Genomic DNA, 15595 nt, shown 5'->3' on the forward strand with positions numbered 1-15595 from the left:
TGAAACAGATAATGATATGGCGACTGGCGGGCAATCGACACTCACTTGCCGACGAGAGGACCACGGCCTATGACGTCGAGACTGCATATACTTCATATCGCCAGTTACTAATCCGCAGTTGGAGTCGCATCTTAATTGAGCCGCATCAGTCCCGGCTTGCCGGTTCGGGAACCCTGGTGGCTTCCGGTGGAGTAACGGGCAGCAAGATCGATGTCATAGTAGCGTACCTTGATGGCACAACGGCAAGTGGAGATGTTATAAAGAGGGGGGGGCCCCGGTTAATGAAAATGTCCATAAATCCAATCGCTTCCTGTATTTTTGATTTTGTATCCAATCTACATTTGACCAGCCATGTTGTACCGGTTTATAACCCACATTCTAGAGATACGAACTTCCAGTCTACCCGGGGTTCCCTCCTCTATCATTGGACTTGTAGACGTGCACATCTAGTCGAAAACAATAGCAGCCTTGATGGCCGACTTGTTTCGGATGCTCTCCAGAGCCTCACCCCACTGCTCCAGCTTGAAGGTCTTGTTTACAATACCCTTGGTCTTGATCTTGCCGCTGTCAAGGTAGTCGACGGTGGCCGGGAACATAAAGGTCTCAGAGAAGGAACCAATGATGGTGATTTCTGTTCGTTCGGTCAGTCCGTGTCTTGCGCTCCCTAATCATGTACATATACTTACCATCACCGAAGATCTTGGATGGTGGCCAAGAGACGCGGGCGGAGCTGGGGTAGACACCGTAGCAAACGAGCTTGCCTCCTCGGCGGACGTAGTTGATGGCGTCCTCGAGGACCTTGGAGCTTCCGGAAGCCTCGACAACTATGTCACGGTTAGCACTTTCGGAAGAGATTACATGGCTGAAGAGACGCACCGATATCGAAACCGTAGGGGTTGTCCTTCTTGAGCTGCTCCCACTGAGGGGTGGAGTCCTTTCGGGAAAGGGGCACATATGTGTCAGCAGCATCTAGGCTCTTGGCCAAGTCGATCTTGGGACCCTCAGGGGCGGCAATGGTAAGCTGAGAAACACCAGAGTTCTTCCTGCAAAGACTGTCAGCGGAGTCCTAGCCACAATATCTAGGCGACGCCTGTGGGGTTTGCGTACAAGAACTGAGCCATCATCAAACCGGTGGGACCAGCACCAATGAGCAGAGCGTGGGAACCGGCCTTGGGGGCAATCTTCTCCAGACCGTGCATGGCGCAAGAAGCAGGCTCAATCAGGGTAGCATCAACGTCGCTGATGTTGTGGATCTTGAAGAGCTTGCCCTGGGGGTAGTTGCACTATTGTCATATTGTAAGTGGCCGACCGTATGAGAGGACCGCAGAATTAACTAACGTATTCAGCGAAACCACCGTCCAAGTTCAGGACACCGTGGGCGGAGAAGTCCTCGCACAGCAGAGCCTCGCCTCTTCGGCAGTAGAAGCTAGAGGTTGCACAATGTCAGCACGTCGTCGGCATGATTATAGTCAAGGATTGATGAGGTAGCTTACCAGTGTCCGCAAAGCTCGGAGTTGTCGGCAGCGACACGGTCACCGATCTTGAAGCCCTTGACATCGTCGGCCATGGCTGTCAAGCTTGTCAGCGCTGCTGTAATGAGCTTTGTGCATCGATGAGCTCTCCTTACCGACGACTTCACCAATGGTCTCATGTCCGGGGATGAGGGGGAACTTGGCAATGAACTCTCCCTCGTGGATGTGGAGATCGGTACCGCAGACACCGCAAGCCTATAGGCCGACAAAATGTTATTACACGACGGCCGGGCGTGGGATTCATGAGTGCGAACTTGCCTTGACCTTGATCAGGACATCACCGGGGCGGATCTTGGGGAGGGGCAGCTCGACGATGCTCCAGTCCTCGGGCTTCTCATATCTGCGCGGGGAGTGGCGGTCAGCTCACGGCCTTGGGGTCTGGGGAAGCAGCTGGAGAGCTCTGGGGAGCTCTGCGAAGCCCAATTGACACCGCAACCGTCTCGCTCGAAGCTTCGGACAACAGAGAATGGACGTACCTGAGAGCCTTCATGGTCTTGGGGAGTTGAGCAGCCATCTTGTCTACTTTTGTTCAAGAATACTTCGACGTGGGATAGAAGCGGGGTATCTAGGGGAGGTTGAGGGAGATGGGAATTTGGTTGAAAAGGAGGAAAGATTGGGAGGGTTGCAAGAGAAAGATGTATTGACTAGAGGTAAAGTTCCGGTTAACTAAGGCTTATATGGGAAGTACGAGACGGGGGTCTCGACTTGGGGCTTGTCTATGTTTACGTGGGAGATGGAAAGCGTTGGGAGCAGGCATTCATGAGAAGCAAACTCTCTCCTGATGTGTGCCTGTCCTGGCTCTGCTGCGTCTAGCCCCGAGCATCACCGCCCATTCTCGCCCATGGATCCCCAAAACCACCTGCATAACATCAAGGTTGGACTGAGCTATCCCATGGCTCGACGGGCGCCCGAGGAGGGGCACCCAGCTTAGTTCCCCGCTGTGGGACCTAGGATGCGGTCACTATGCAGGCCGGCCGGCCCATTGCACTATGAGACTGGCTGAGAGGTGCCAGTGTCCCCACCGGATTTCGGCTCTAGAGTCTTTTTCGAGGCCTTGGGTGGGAGGTAGGCGATGGTCATAGTCCAGACAGCGCAACGTCATCGTCATCCTGCAGAAACATCTAGCTCCTGGTCGTAGTCTCGGTAGCCATGGGCGAGTCTCCATCTTCGGGCCAGGATGGGGACATTCACTTGGGTAAAGGGCCGGATTATGGGCCGATGGAGACGTTGGTTTTGCTACTCCGAACTACCATCGTGAGATCCGTTGAAGACGGGCGTCAGTTATGCATGTCGGTTGCAAGGTGTGTGTGCCTGCTGCGTGAGCCTCGCACCCGGCGTCTCGACTGAACCTTATTGGGGCGGCCTTTGCTGTGACCATGCGATACGAAACTGAAACCCCTCCATTGGGACACAAGAGGACAACACATGACTGCACAGGGCCGCATATGCTTTGCCAAAACGGAGCGCACTAGGCTCTCATAAGGCTATTCTGGCGTTTGCTCTGCGGGATGCGGTATCGGCTGCGGTCTGGCTGTCTGGATGCCGTGAACTTCGATTGGGAGGTCTCACACGCCCTTCAGGAGCTTTCCATCAAGGGTCCAGGAGATCGACGTGTACAATGCCCAACAATATTGTTGCCCGAGTAATGAAGCCTGCAAGAATGCAAGCCACTCGCATCTGCTGCATGTGGGGGATGGTGGGATTGTGGGATGGTGGTTCGAGAGAGAGGAACATTTCCGGAGTTGCCATGCCGGGCCTGTCCAGTGCCCACGGCGCAGCTTCTGCCCCACGGCAGTCAGGGTGTGCCTTTCTGACTACTTCGGTAAAGGCCATCCCACGGATCCAATAGTCCTGTGATCTTTTGATTGAGCACTTCCGTTAACTACCTTGCGTTTTGATGCAAAATGAATGAATGAAACCCCTGTGTTCTCGGCTCTACCTATGCTGGTCCACTGTGCACCTAACTGGGGGTGAATCCGGCGGATATGGTGCAGGCCTACGAAGTTATACCTAACCATTTCAGTAGCCATTGTGTTCCTCTTGGTAAGAATTCCCCCCAATGAGTAGAGCCGAAGATATGTACTTGCACCTGACCACGCAATGGTGATAGTAAATCTTCTTTCAACCCTGTGGTGTAACAACGTAATCATGTTGCAACCGATCTACCTGATCATTGGCAGGTGGCGGGCACCGCGGGTTAATTACCGGCAGATGGCAGCGATCGGACAGTGTCGTGCCTTTTTGTCTTTCAAAATTACGCCAAGTATAGTCAAATCAGCGCAAGTAATTATTTTTCTGGGATCAGAGACTCGTAGCACGTCAAGGATCAAGGAGATTGGCAGGTATTCGTGAGACCAAGTCAATTCTTTATGACATCAAAAGCAATGACCCTTATTCGCAGTAGACGGTTCCGAGGATTTCATGATTTCATGATCCCTAATAACTCCACCAGTGCATCCGAGTTTCCCCCCACGAGTTTCTATCGCTCCGAGCAGAAGCGTGGCCATGCAGATGCCTCCATATTTTCCATGTGTACATGCCGTTTCTACCGTGCTTGCTGCCGTATGCGTCGAAGGAGTTTTCATAGAGAAATTGGGCAGGCGAGAACTCCCTTACGAAGGGGGAGCAGCACCGCGGCCACGACCGAAGCCACCACGGCTGTTGAGAGAAGAAAAGTTAGTCATCAAAAATCACCATGTATTGCAAACAACACAGAACACAGCATGCAGCCTTGTGCTGCTGGGATGGCCGGCCGGCTGGCTGGCTGGCTGGCTGACTGGTTGGTTGGTAGAAATGGATCGACTCACAATTGAGGGTTGAATTCACCAGGGGCGCCGCCCTCCTTGCCCTCACCAGCGTCACGTCGTCGGTAGCCACCCTCGCGGTCGCCACGGTCACCACCACGGCCGCGGCCGAAGGGACGGCGCTCGCGCTCGCCCTCACCACCCAGCATGCCTCGGGGGGGAACGTGGGACTTCTGCTGCTTGATGTGGGTGGCCGGGACGATCTCGGCGGGCAGGTGCAGCCACTCGCGCAGGTAGTCGAGACCCTCGGGGGTCAGGGTGTAGTAGTACCACTGCCACGAGAACTGGGTCTTGACGTAGCCGCGGCTGGTCAGGGACTGCAGAGCCTTGATGACGAACAGGTTCTTGGTGTCGAGCTCGGGGTGCTTCGCGAGGTTGTAGTCCTTGGGAGCGACAAGGACACCCTCACGGAAGAGGGTCTCGTGGATGAGCTTCCGGTCCGCCTTGGGAATGAGCATCTTGGCGATTTGGCGATGATCAAGACGTCGATGTTGCGGTGGTGAAGTTGACCGTGGTTGGCAGGACCGTCTAGTCGTGTGAAAGTTGCAATGCGAGGGGAAATTTCGAAGCTGTGTGCGCATCAAAAATTAACGGGCCAATCAGCCGATAGGGCTCCTGGGAAAAAGGGTGTGGCTCAGGCCACCCTGGGGGGCCATGGGGCTTGGGGCTTGGGGGGACCCAGTCGGCCAGCTGTGGCTGATGCATCTCCACCTCCTCCCGTAGTCCATCTCTCGACGGTGGGGGCCGCCCATCAGCAGCAAGTTTGTCGCCGGCCGGCCGGCAGTCGCCCGCCGCTGCTATGGCCATACAATGGTATGGAGGGATTCCTTGACAGCATCCCCCCATCGTTCATCCAGCCTTGCGATATCCCAACATCACAGTTCCCTCAAAAGCTGCAACGCCAACGACTAAACGGCTTAGAGCTGATTACCCTGCACCACGATCGCGACAGATTTCAGTGCAGTGGTGGCTAGGCTGGTTGTCCTTTACTGCACTTTCTCCGCCATTGCCTAGGTGTCTATCTCCGACCGAGGCGGAACCCACCCTGCACAGGCTCGTCTGTCTGCCTGTCGCAACCACGGCCTCTGTACATTTCGAGACTTCCCGAGTCCGTCGTAAACACGACGCCAAGATGGATATGATCAACGTATTTGTCAGCAGCCTGCCCGGCCTGGGTCCCTCCAGCTTGTCGTTCCCGATCTCGTCGGTCGCCACCTTGGAAGATCTGAACGACCACATTCGCCAACGCCTCCCGGTGAATCCAGACGACCACCGCCTGATTCTTACGACGACAGCCAACAAGCAGATATTCCCGTCGCGCTTCCCGCTCTCGACGCCTGTGACGACCGCGTGTAACCTGTCAGAGAAGGATGAGTTCGTGTCGCTCAGGCTGTCCGCGCCACTATGCGGTGGTAAGGGTGGTTTTGGTTCCCAGCTCCGAGCGGCCGGCGGCCGCATGTCGTCGCGGAAGAAGAAGAACAACGGGGATGCCAACGCCTCGAGCAGGAACCTCGATGGCCGGCGTCTGCGGACCGTGAACGAGGCCAAGGCGCTGGCCGAGTACCTCGCCATCAAGCCCGAGATGGAGCAGAAGGAGAAGGAGAAGCGCAGGGAGAAGTGGCAGCAGATCGTGGACGCCGCCGATCAGAAAGAGTACGAGATCAAGCACAACACCAAGGGCCGCCTCGACGGCAAGTGGGTGGAAGACAAAGAGGAGGCCAGCGAGAGGACCAGGGAGGCCGTCATGGCTGCCATCAAATCTGGGAGGTATACGGACAACCTGGTCTCCGGCAAGAAGGACTCCTCATCAGAGGAAGCAGAAGGCTCAGACTCGAGTGGCTCGAAATCAGTATCGCCGCCGGTCGTCTCCAAAGGCAAGCAACCGGCGCGGGCATTCGCTGGGTTTGATGAGGACGACGAGTTCATGAGCTCAAGTGATGAAGACGACGCATGATCAACCGCAAGAAGATGTAACATTTTGTTAACGGGGGTAATAAGCCATGGCCCACACTATGTTGGTACACCGGTAGCTATATAGCATGAAACGGCGTTTTTCGGCTTCAAGCCAGGCAGGATGGTTTTGCGTACAGGACGATTCGATCTGAGGGAACGGGGAATTGGTCTGGCCATATGTAGTTCACGGGAATTTGCAGCGTTCTAATACGAATACCCCTTTCTATCATTTCTGCCCCCTTGTCATATGATCACAGACAAGCATTGACTCCTCCAGGAGACCCAAGTCGGGGACGCAAGGCGCATGGGACTGTGCACGGAGTAGCAACATACCGCGTTTCGTTTGGCTTCGAGGATGAATCATAGAATAGCGAGGGTCACCAAGCACATTATGTCATAAGGGCAGAAGGACTTTTTCCGGTAAACTCGCTGTTGTTGGATGTTCATCAGATATGCCATGCACTACATAGTACGTGTACATCAGGGAGATTCGGCGATGCAGTGCAAGATATGAAACATCGTGGATTACGGTCGAATGATGCTTTGATTTGGTCTGGCCAACGGAATCTATGATACACCACCAAATAACGACCCAGCCATCGCCCCATCTCGACGCATCTGTTCTTCTCTACTAATCAACAACACGACAACCCCGTCGTGTATCCCTACGTCCTCTGACGAATCTATGCGTCCAGCTTGACGGGGAAGTTGCCGGCCTCGCGCTGGTCGTCCCATCGCTGGTACCATCCGCTGGGGCAGAGCGATCGGTAGGCGAGGAAGAACTGGAAGTCGGTCAGTAAGAAAAGCCAACGGGGTCCCCGCGTGCGCATATAGCTCCACGGTCTCACATCCCGCGGGGGGTTTCATTTCTCTCGTCGTACCTGGCGGCAGGGGGCAAAGTCCTCGCCCTTGGCGTTGATGCACTTGTGGTAGTCGACGTAGTTCTGCCAGCAGTGCTTGGTCTGGTTCATGTTCGGAAAGCGGGCGTCGACACCTAGATTGCACACCGTGTCAGATTCATGCGGGTTCGCCTGCGATCGTTTTTCCACCTCGTCCAGCTCGCGACACGGGCGTCGGCTCAATCGGGGGCCGGGTGGCAGTGGGCGGTGGTCTTACCAGCTAGACGGCGAGAGAGGTCATCGGTTAGCACATGCGTCCGTCGTCGGGGGATTGAGTCTTTTTCACCGGCCTGCTGGGCCGGGGGCGCGGGCAAACTCACCAGTGACGAACTTGAAGGGCTTGGTTTCGCGGTCGTCGTCGGACATCTTGGCGGATTGGGGGGTGGTTCCTGGGGTGCGAAAGGGGGTTCGGGGTGCTCAATGGCAGAGGGTTGTAGGTGATGACCTCGGGGAAGGTCTATGATTCTTCGAGCTTGCTTGCTACGGGAATCGTTCGATTGGGCGGGCGAAGGGTGCTTCGGGATTGGGTGATTGGGTGATTGGGTGCGGGCTGGCAGGTGGCCAGCGGCCCAGCGACCGAGCTGACGCAGGTGCCTGAGGCAGCGCAGAATCTGGCTGGCAGGGGAGAGCAGGGGGCAAACCTCAGAGCACCAGAGCACCCGAGCACCCAAGCAGCACCCTCAGCGCGCGCGGTGCCCAGGTTGTGGACCGCTGAATTGCGGCGCTGCCATTGGCCGCCGCCTGGGCCGAGCTCCTCGTTCCTCTCTCCCGTCGAACCACCGGCCGGCTGGGCCATTTCTAGTTCTGCTTGGGAGAAACCCACGACACCACGAAGCCCCGACAGCCCTTCGCGACCACCTGCAAAGACAGACCCATCTCCCCTCCGCCACCCAGACCATCGCCCAACATGTATCCCACCCTGGCTACCAGAATGCAGGCCACGAGACGCTTGATGCGTGCTCCTCCTGTGCGTCCCCCCGTTTTCCCCCGGCATCCGCAGCCCCAGATGACGTACTAACCTCAGACCACCACCACAGGCCGAAGACCAAGCCGGTATGTTGTCGAGCCATTGCCCCCCGAGGCCCGTCCGCGAAGCTCCAGAACGGCCTGCCCGAGGTGCCCGCGTCCGAGAGAGCAAGAGCTGACCCATCCCCCACAGGCCACACCGTCTCCCAGCGTCTGCGCAAGCTCCGCAAGATTCCTGCCGAGCTGATCCCCCTCGGTGAGCACCCTTCTCAGACCTCCTGGCGGTCTAACGTTGGCACCGGCTAACGATTGCATTCTAGGTGTCGTCGTCGGATTCGCCGTCTTCGCCGCCGGCTACTCGAGCGCCCGCAAGTTCTGGGTCGACAAGACCCTGCGCCTGCAGCGACAAAACCGCGCAGCCGACGCCGCTGCGTCTGGCGAGCACCACTAAGCGGCATATGCACGGGGGGTTCACGGGGGACTGAAGAAGCCGTTCGGTATTCGGGAAACGTCACAGCATTGTACATTCTAGTCACTCTCGGAAAGGGGAAGGAAAGCTGCGGAAGTAAGGGAAATCGAAACGTTGGTCATTAGAGTTGCAAAGCCACCCGCCGTCCACAGGCTCCTATTTCATTTCCATTTCATGCCCGTCCCTTGTCGGAAATCAACGCCGTCGCTATGCGGGAGAAAAAAAAATTGCAAAAATGTGCCATCCTGCGGTCCGTAGTCTCTCATTCCGGCCTGGGTCCGGCCACATCCAGTCCCTCGAGGCCCTGCATGGGATCCTCCGGCCGGTCATCCGCGCTCCGTGCCGCCTCGGCTGCTAACCTGTCCTCCTCTCCCACCGCGTGTGCGGCCAGCCAGCTCTCCTGGATTTGGTGTTAGTGCTGTTCGAGTGTGCTATCGTGAAGAAAGTGGACGTACCTGCTGCCATACGGCGGTTTTGCTGCCTAGCCCCTCGTCGGCGCTCTTGGGCGCCTTTGCCGCCGAGACCTTGAGCACCCGGCCGAAGAATTCCGACTGATCCATGTTGTCGATGGCCTCCTTGGCGTCCTGCTCGTCCTCAAACTCGACGTAGGCAAAGCCGCGGTGCGGCTCCGTGGCGTCCGGCTTGTCGTTCTTGGGCAGAGACACGTCGGCGATCTCGCCGAAGGGGATGAACGCATCGTGCAGGTTTGTCGGGTTGACCAGGCTGGCCAGCCCGCCCACGTAGACCGTGGCCTTCCAGCGCTTTGCGTCTGTCATTTTTTGTTTTCTGGGCCGTAGAAACGGGTTGCGCTGCTGCTACTTCAAGATTTGTCGGGTTGGTGATATCCATCGTGCAGCGCATTTCTCTTGCTGCAGCCCCGAGCTTGCGCCGCACCGCCTCAAGCCGACAGAGCCCCCAAGCCAGAGCCCAATTGGGGCACCCGCGCTTTCACGTGGCGGGGGCGGCAGCTTGGGGCCCAGTGGACAGGCAACCTGGAATGCTGAATGGACAGTGGACTTTGTGTGGGCTGGTTTGTGGCACGGGCCCCCCTTTCCCAGGTGCCAGTTGCCAGCTTGTCAAGCCACAGTTGACGTCCGGGGGAGGGTCAGCGAGATGTGTCTTTCTCGATGAGCTCACTTGCCCCTGGCCCGACCTAGACCTGCGTGAGCTGGCATCTTTCACAGTTTCGAGGGCAATCTTCTACGACGAGCCTCGCCTTTGCCTCGTGTCTTTTGCAGCACATCCTAGCCGGCCTAGAGGGATCAATGCCGACTCCCGCCTGAACAGGCCCCCCGTCCACCTTCCCACTCGCATATCGCATTCCAACTTTACCCCTCCAGCCCGAGACCCAGAACCCGAACCCGACCCCCAGGATCCAGGACCCAGACAACCTGCAACTTTGTTGACTCGGGCTGCACCCAGTCGCAGAAAGTCAATATGGTTCGGCTGCGGGAGATCTCGCGCACCGCCGCCTTCGCCTGGTCCCCCGGTGCCACCAAGCCCCTGATTGTCACGGGCACCCGCGCCGGCGCCGTCGACGCCGACTTCTCGGACGAGACCAAGCTCGAGCTCTGGGACCTGAGCCTCGACAACCAGGAGCAGGGGCTCGAGCTCCAGCCCATTGCGAGCATCGTCGCCGACTCGAGGTAAACAAGCACACAAGCACGCACGCAGAGCCCCCGTCAGTCCGTGCCTGCCCAACTGACAACTGCTCTTCCTAGGTTCTACGATATCGCATGGGGACCTCCGACCGAAGAGTACGCCCAGGGCATCATCGCCGGCGCCCTTGAGAACGGCTCGCTCGACCTCTGGGACGCCGAGAAGCTCATCAGCGGCGCGTCCGATGCCTTGATCGCCCGCACCACGAAGCACACCGGCGCCATCAAGTCCCTGCAGTTCAACCCCCTGCGGCCCCAGATCCTCGCTACCGCTGGCGCCAAGGGCGAGCTCTTCATCTACGATGTAAACGACCCCTCCAATGCCTTCCGGCTGGGCAACACGGCCGCTCGATCCGACGACCTGGAGTGTGTGGCATGGAACAGGAAGGTCTCTCATATCCTGGCCACTGGCGGCAGCGGTGGTTTTGTCACCGTGTGGGACTTGAAGACCAAGAAGGCCTCCTTGACCCTCAACAACAACCGCAAGGCCGTCAGCGCCATTGCTTGGGACCCGAACAACTCGACCAAGCTCCTGACCGCCACCCCTGACGACACCACCCCCGTCATCCTTCTCTGGGATCTCCGCAACTCGAATGCGCCGGAAAAGACACTACAGGGCCACGAGCAGGGAGTGCTGTCGCTGTCGTGGTGCCAGCAGGACCCCGACTTATTGCTGTCTTGTGGCAAGGATAACCGCACTCTCCTCTGGAGTGCCCAGACTGGCCAGCGGTATGGAGAGTTCCCCGAGGTCACGAACTGGACGTTCCTGACCCGCTTCCACCCGCAAAACCCCAACCTCTCTGCCACTGCCGGCTTTGATGGGAAGATTACCGTCCAGACTTTGCAAAACACCAACCCGGCTGCCGTACAGACCAGCGCCCAGAATAACCTTGACGGAGAGGACTTCTTCACCCAGGCGCAGACGCAGCCTCAGGAGGCCACATTCACCTTGGCCAAGGCCCCCAGATGGTTTGAGCGCCCAGTCGGTGCCTCCTTCGGGTTTGGAGGCAAGCTTATCATCTTCAAGCAGACCCCCACACAGCCTGGCCAACACCGGGCGTCCCAGATCCAGATCTCTCAGTTCTCGGTAGATTCGGACATAGGATCGGCCACCGATAAGTTCGAGGAGTCGTTGAAGTCCGGCGATCTCGCTGCGATCTGTGAATCGCACAAGGAAGAAGCCAAGACAGACGAGGAGAAGGCAGAATGGCAGGTCATGGAGACTTTGTTGGCTGGCAACCCCCGTAAGCACATTGTCGAGTACTTGGGCTTCTCCCAGGAAGAGAAGCCTGAGGAGACCAACGGAACTCTCGAGGGCGCCGAAGCCAAAGAGACCGAGGCTGGTACCGAGACGGAGAAGCTCGCCCCCGCCAAGGGCCACAAGAAGAACCGCCTGTCCATGTTCTTCTCGGAGGGTGCGGAAGGCGAAGGCGACGACTTCCTTGCCAGTCTCTCAGCTACCAAGGGTGCCAAGACGGACAACCCCTTCCACTTGTTCGCGGACAGCGACACGACTATCGAGAAGTCCATTACCAAGGCTCTCATGCTTGGCGAGTTTGAGAAGGCCACCGCGATATGTCTTAAGGAGGAGCGAATGGCCGACGCATTCATGATTGCTCACTGCGGTGGCAAGGAGTTGGTAGACAAGGTTCAGTCGGCATACCTGACCCAAAAGGTTGGAATGCCTAGCTACCTCCGCCTGCTCAGCTCCGTAATCGTCAAGAACCTCTGGGATGTCGTCTACAATGCCGATCTGGCTGGCTGGAAGGAGACCATGATCACCCTTTGCACCTATGCCAGCCCCGAGGAGTTTTCTGACCTGTGTGAGGCCCTTGGAGACCGCCTCTTTGAGTCTGGCTCAAGACAGGATGCTTCGTTCTGCTACCTTGTTGGCTCAAAGTTGGAGAAGGTCGTTGGCATCTGGATCAGCGAGTTAGAGGAGGCTGAGAAGGCAGGCTTGGCGGCAGGTGGTGATTCATCCTACTCTATCCACGCAAGGACCCTGCAGCAATTCATCGAGAAGGTGACCATCTTCCGTGAAGTGACCAAGTTCCGTGACGGCGAGACGGGCTTGACATCTGGATGGAAACTCACCTCGCTGTACGACAAGTATACTGAGTATGCGGATATTGTGGCTGGTCATGGTCAACTGGGTGTTGCCCAGAAGTACCTGGATTTACTGCCTACTTCGTACCCTGCTGCAGATGTGGCACGCAACCGCCTTAAGCTTGCTACGCAGAAGAAGGCGCCACAGCCAACTCTCAACACCCGAAACCAACCTAGAGTGGCCTCTGCAATCGGTTTCCAACCCTCCCAACCCGCCGCCAGCCCACTCAACCCCTATACATCGCCGGCCGTACCGACTCCTGCTGCCAACCCATATGCACAGGTCCAGCCGACGAACCCGTACGCACCCCCGCAAGCCGCCGCTGCAAGCCCGTATGCTCCCGCTGGTTACCAGCCAAGCCCCGTGGCCCAGCCCAGTGGATATGCGCCCGGTGGGTACGGTGCTCCGACTCCTAGCTACGGTGCGCCGCCCCAGAACTTTGGTGCTCCTCCCAGGGCAGGAAAATCGTCACCAGCACCGCCTCCCAGAGCCAAGGACGTGGGTGACTGGAACGACGTTCCCATGGTAGCCAAAGCAACCCCGGCCAGACGTACGCCTGCTCCGATTACCTCTCCCTTCGGAGCCCAGTCACCGAACGCCGGGCCTCCGCAAAGTCCCGGTGGCACCCTCCGAGGAGGGGCTACTCCGCCGCTGCCACCTCCCAAGGCAGGTGCACCTCCGCAAGGCCGTGTCATGTCCCCTCTGGGCGGTCCGCCACAGCCTGGACAGTTCGCGCCACCCCCTCGACCAGGGTCAGCCGTTGCCAATGCCTACGCTCCACCTCCCTCCGCGCAGGCACCCCCTCCGGGTGGTCTAGGAATGCCACCTCCCATGGGTAACGTTGTGCCACGCACGGCGTCTCCTTACAATGCTCCTCCTGCCGCTGGACCGCCCACTAGTCGATATGCGCCTGCCCCAGCCCCACAGGGTAGCCAGCCCCCGCAACAGCCGGGCATGGCACCTCCCCCTGGAAACCGGCCGCCGCCCCCCAACCCCTACGCGCCAGCTCCCGGTGCGGCAGCGGCTCCGAGCCCGTATGCCCCGTCTCCGTATCAAGCGCCGCAACAGCAAGGTCCTCCTCCTACCGGACCGCCACCAGGCGGCCCCCCAAGGGCCGGTGTGGCTCGTTCTCCTGCACCACCTGCCCCAGCTGCCGCACCTCCGAAGGCGAAGCACCCTGCTGGTGACCGATCGCACATCCCCGCCAGTGCTCAGCCGCTTGTCGACATCCTCAACCGTGACATGCAGCGGGTAGCCTCCAAGGCCCCGGCTTCGTTCGCCCCGCAAGTCAAGGACACCCAGAAGCGACTGGGCCTGTTGTTCGACCACCTCAACAACGAGGAACTCGTCAAGCCCGACACCATCGAGCAGCTGACTCACCTCGCGAACGCACTCGAAGGCAAGAATTACCCCGAGGCCCAGCGCTTGCAGGTTGAGATCCAGACGAGCAAGACCGACGAATGTGGCAACTGGATGGTGAGTGGCCTTGATCAACTTGAAATCTCTGATGTAGAAATGCTAACAGTGACATAGGTCGGCATCAAGCGTCTGGTACAGATGAGCAAGGCTACTCCTTAGACTACTACTACACCTACATAGACGACCCGGTGGGGGACACGCTAGAAAGGGGATTTCGGGGCTTGTGGGCTCTGTTGACGACGAATAAAGTTCCGAGGCATGAAAAAGGGTCAATAGCGCTTTTGGTTTTGATAATACATGAGTTCCGTGGAGTCGCCTAGAAAAAATAGCGCTGTCGTGTCGTTCGGGCGGTTGGCCCTTGAGGTTTTTAGACTTGAGTGAATCATACGTTTTCTGCTCCCCTTCAAGTTGATGTCCATGACTGTCCGACAGTCTTGGCTGATAACATCACTGAGGTACTCCAGGCACGATGTGATGTATATGTAGTCGTTATCAAGATCTTAGTTTGGTCTCTCCTTGACATAGATCTTCACTGTGACTTCATGATGAATCTTTCGATCACCATCCCCACCTCTTGAGGCCTGGGCACTCAATCCGAATCAAGATGCCACGCGTATCTTTGATCTCTCTTATTGACATAATGTAGTGTCTGATATTTTCTCAGATTCATCGGTATTGAATTAAAAAGCAACAGGCAATTAAGAGCAAGACTAGGGTATCCGCGCGAACCAAAAAGGGTATCTGAATATACGTAACAAGCCAAAACCGCCTACTATCCTGGTGCATACCGACTTCTCACTAGAGTGTTACTCATCAATAGGGGACGACACATCCTTCGCCCTCTTATCCCTCTTGCCGACCACGGCCACCTCCGCGGGCTCCTCAACCCGCGTGGACGGGCCGCCCTCCTCGGGCTCATCCGTGTAGCGCTCGTGCTCGCCATCGGCCAGCAGGGGCGCGTAGCTCTGCGACCGCTTCGGCAGCCACGCGGGGGCCTTCCACCTCGGGGCCTTCACGTTGGGCACGGCGGGCAATTTCAGCCGGCGGGCCGACTCGAGCCACGGGATCGTCGGCGCCGACGACGGCCGCAGCCGGTGGCCGCAGTCGGGACAATCGGCCGGCACGACCTGCCACGCCAGCCACTGCGTCAGATCATGGAGCGCGAGACCGGTGGAGAAGCTTCGTACCGCCAAGTATAGATGGATGAAGCTTTAGCGTCGGCTCGGTTAGCAACTCTGGATCTCGATGCCGCAGGAGCACACACGCTTACAAGTTCACGAGCAACGGTATGGTGGCGTAGGCCGCGAGCGTGGCCAACTGCCCGTTGAAGTGGGTGGATTGCAGCCACGAGAACACCAGCACGATGAGCAGTGCCGCGCTCAGGACGACATCCACCCCAAACACCAGGAACGGGTGCAAATCGGCATCCGGCGACGAGTCGGTGCGTTCGTCCTGCGCGGTCTCCTCATCTACGTGGTTGCTTCCGCCGCTGTGCTTGGTGTTCTGCCGTAGAACGAGGAAGAGCGACACACCGGCCGAGAAGGCGAGCGGTACCAAGCCCGTGGCCGGCACCGGCGAGTGCGAAACGACGCCGTGGGCCAGGAGCAGAGGGAAGGCTGGCAGGAAACTTGCCGCGGCGACTATGCGCAAACTAGAAGCGGCCATCTTGTGCTCGTCTCAGAGCAATTTCACGCTCCGTGTGTTGACGTCGGTGAGTGTCGACGAGAAGGAACGGGCCTCAGGCGCGAACATGCTTGGAGGGGTGATAAGGAGCCCATGTCATATACC

The 15595-nt window shown here is 58.0% G+C and overlaps 9 protein-coding genes across 9 annotated transcripts; 3 read left to right on the top strand and 6 right to left on the bottom strand.

The window, feature by feature from the left end:
• Positions 1–446: 446 nt before the first annotated feature.
• JN550_005585 (uncharacterized protein) lies at positions 447–2046 on the bottom strand (the record flags this gene model as incomplete). The annotated part of the gene is made up of 9 exons (XM_049317229.1): positions 447–631; positions 687–824; positions 877–1043; positions 1108–1283; positions 1339–1426; positions 1494–1569; positions 1628–1727; positions 1797–1872; positions 2009–2046. 9 exons carry the CDS (start codon positions 2044–2046, stop codon positions 447–449), a joined length of 1044 nt encoding a protein of 347 aa, XP_049172598.1.
• Positions 2047–4144: 2098 nt separating this feature from the next.
• JN550_005586 (uncharacterized protein) lies at positions 4145–4794 on the bottom strand (the record flags this gene model as incomplete). The annotated part of the gene is made up of 2 exons (XM_049317230.1): positions 4145–4190; positions 4340–4794. The coding sequence occupies 2 exons, from the start codon at positions 4792–4794 to the stop codon at positions 4145–4147; spliced, it is 501 nt and encodes a 166-aa protein (XP_049172599.1).
• A 674-nt stretch (positions 4795–5468) lies between these two features.
• On the top strand, positions 5469–6290 carry JN550_005587 (uncharacterized protein; the record flags this gene model as incomplete). Its single annotated transcript, XM_049317231.1, has 1 exon — positions 5469–6290. One exon carries the CDS (start codon positions 5469–5471, stop codon positions 6288–6290), a length of 822 nt encoding a protein of 273 aa, XP_049172600.1.
• A 682-nt stretch (positions 6291–6972) lies between these two features.
• Positions 6973–7554, bottom strand: JN550_005588 (uncharacterized protein; the record flags this gene model as incomplete). The annotated part of the gene is made up of 3 exons (XM_049317232.1): positions 6973–7071; positions 7171–7283; positions 7509–7554. The coding sequence occupies 3 exons, from the start codon at positions 7552–7554 to the stop codon at positions 6973–6975; spliced, it is 258 nt and encodes an 85-aa protein (XP_049172601.1).
• A 91-nt stretch (positions 7555–7645) lies between these two features.
• JN550_005589 (uncharacterized protein) lies at positions 7646–7984 on the bottom strand (the record flags this gene model as incomplete). The annotated part of the gene is made up of 1 exon (XM_049317233.1): positions 7646–7984. The coding sequence occupies one exon, from the start codon at positions 7982–7984 to the stop codon at positions 7646–7648; it is 339 nt and encodes a 112-aa protein (XP_049172602.1).
• A 111-nt stretch (positions 7985–8095) lies between these two features.
• Positions 8096–8605, top strand: JN550_005590 (uncharacterized protein; the record flags this gene model as incomplete). Its single annotated transcript, XM_049317234.1, has 4 exons — positions 8096–8155; positions 8226–8241; positions 8348–8410; positions 8475–8605. 4 exons carry the CDS (start codon positions 8096–8098, stop codon positions 8603–8605), a joined length of 270 nt encoding a protein of 89 aa, XP_049172603.1.
• Positions 8606–8885: 280 nt separating this feature from the next.
• On the bottom strand, positions 8886–9399 carry JN550_005591 (uncharacterized protein; the record flags this gene model as incomplete). Its single annotated transcript, XM_049317235.1, has 2 exons — positions 8886–9023; positions 9079–9399. The coding sequence occupies 2 exons, from the start codon at positions 9397–9399 to the stop codon at positions 8886–8888; spliced, it is 459 nt and encodes a 152-aa protein (XP_049172604.1).
• A 661-nt stretch (positions 9400–10060) lies between these two features.
• JN550_005592 (uncharacterized protein) lies at positions 10061–13966 on the top strand (the record flags this gene model as incomplete). The annotated part of the gene is made up of 3 exons (XM_049317236.1): positions 10061–10269; positions 10345–13864; positions 13922–13966. 3 exons carry the CDS (start codon positions 10061–10063, stop codon positions 13964–13966), a joined length of 3774 nt encoding a protein of 1257 aa, XP_049172605.1.
• Positions 13967–14613: 647 nt separating this feature from the next.
• JN550_005593 (uncharacterized protein) lies at positions 14614–15472 on the bottom strand (the record flags this gene model as incomplete). Its single annotated transcript, XM_049317238.1, has 2 exons — positions 14614–15016; positions 15078–15472. 2 exons carry the CDS (start codon positions 15470–15472, stop codon positions 14614–14616), a joined length of 798 nt encoding a protein of 265 aa, XP_049172606.1.
• Positions 15473–15595: the final 123 nt, after the last annotated feature.

Source organism: Neoarthrinium moseri, assembly GCF_022829205.1.
Source record: "Neoarthrinium moseri strain CBS 164.80 chromosome Unknown scaffold17_Wmoseri_CBS_16480, whole genome shotgun sequence".
In the NCBI taxonomy this organism is placed as follows: domain Eukaryota; kingdom Fungi; phylum Ascomycota; class Sordariomycetes; order Amphisphaeriales; family Apiosporaceae; genus Neoarthrinium; species Neoarthrinium moseri.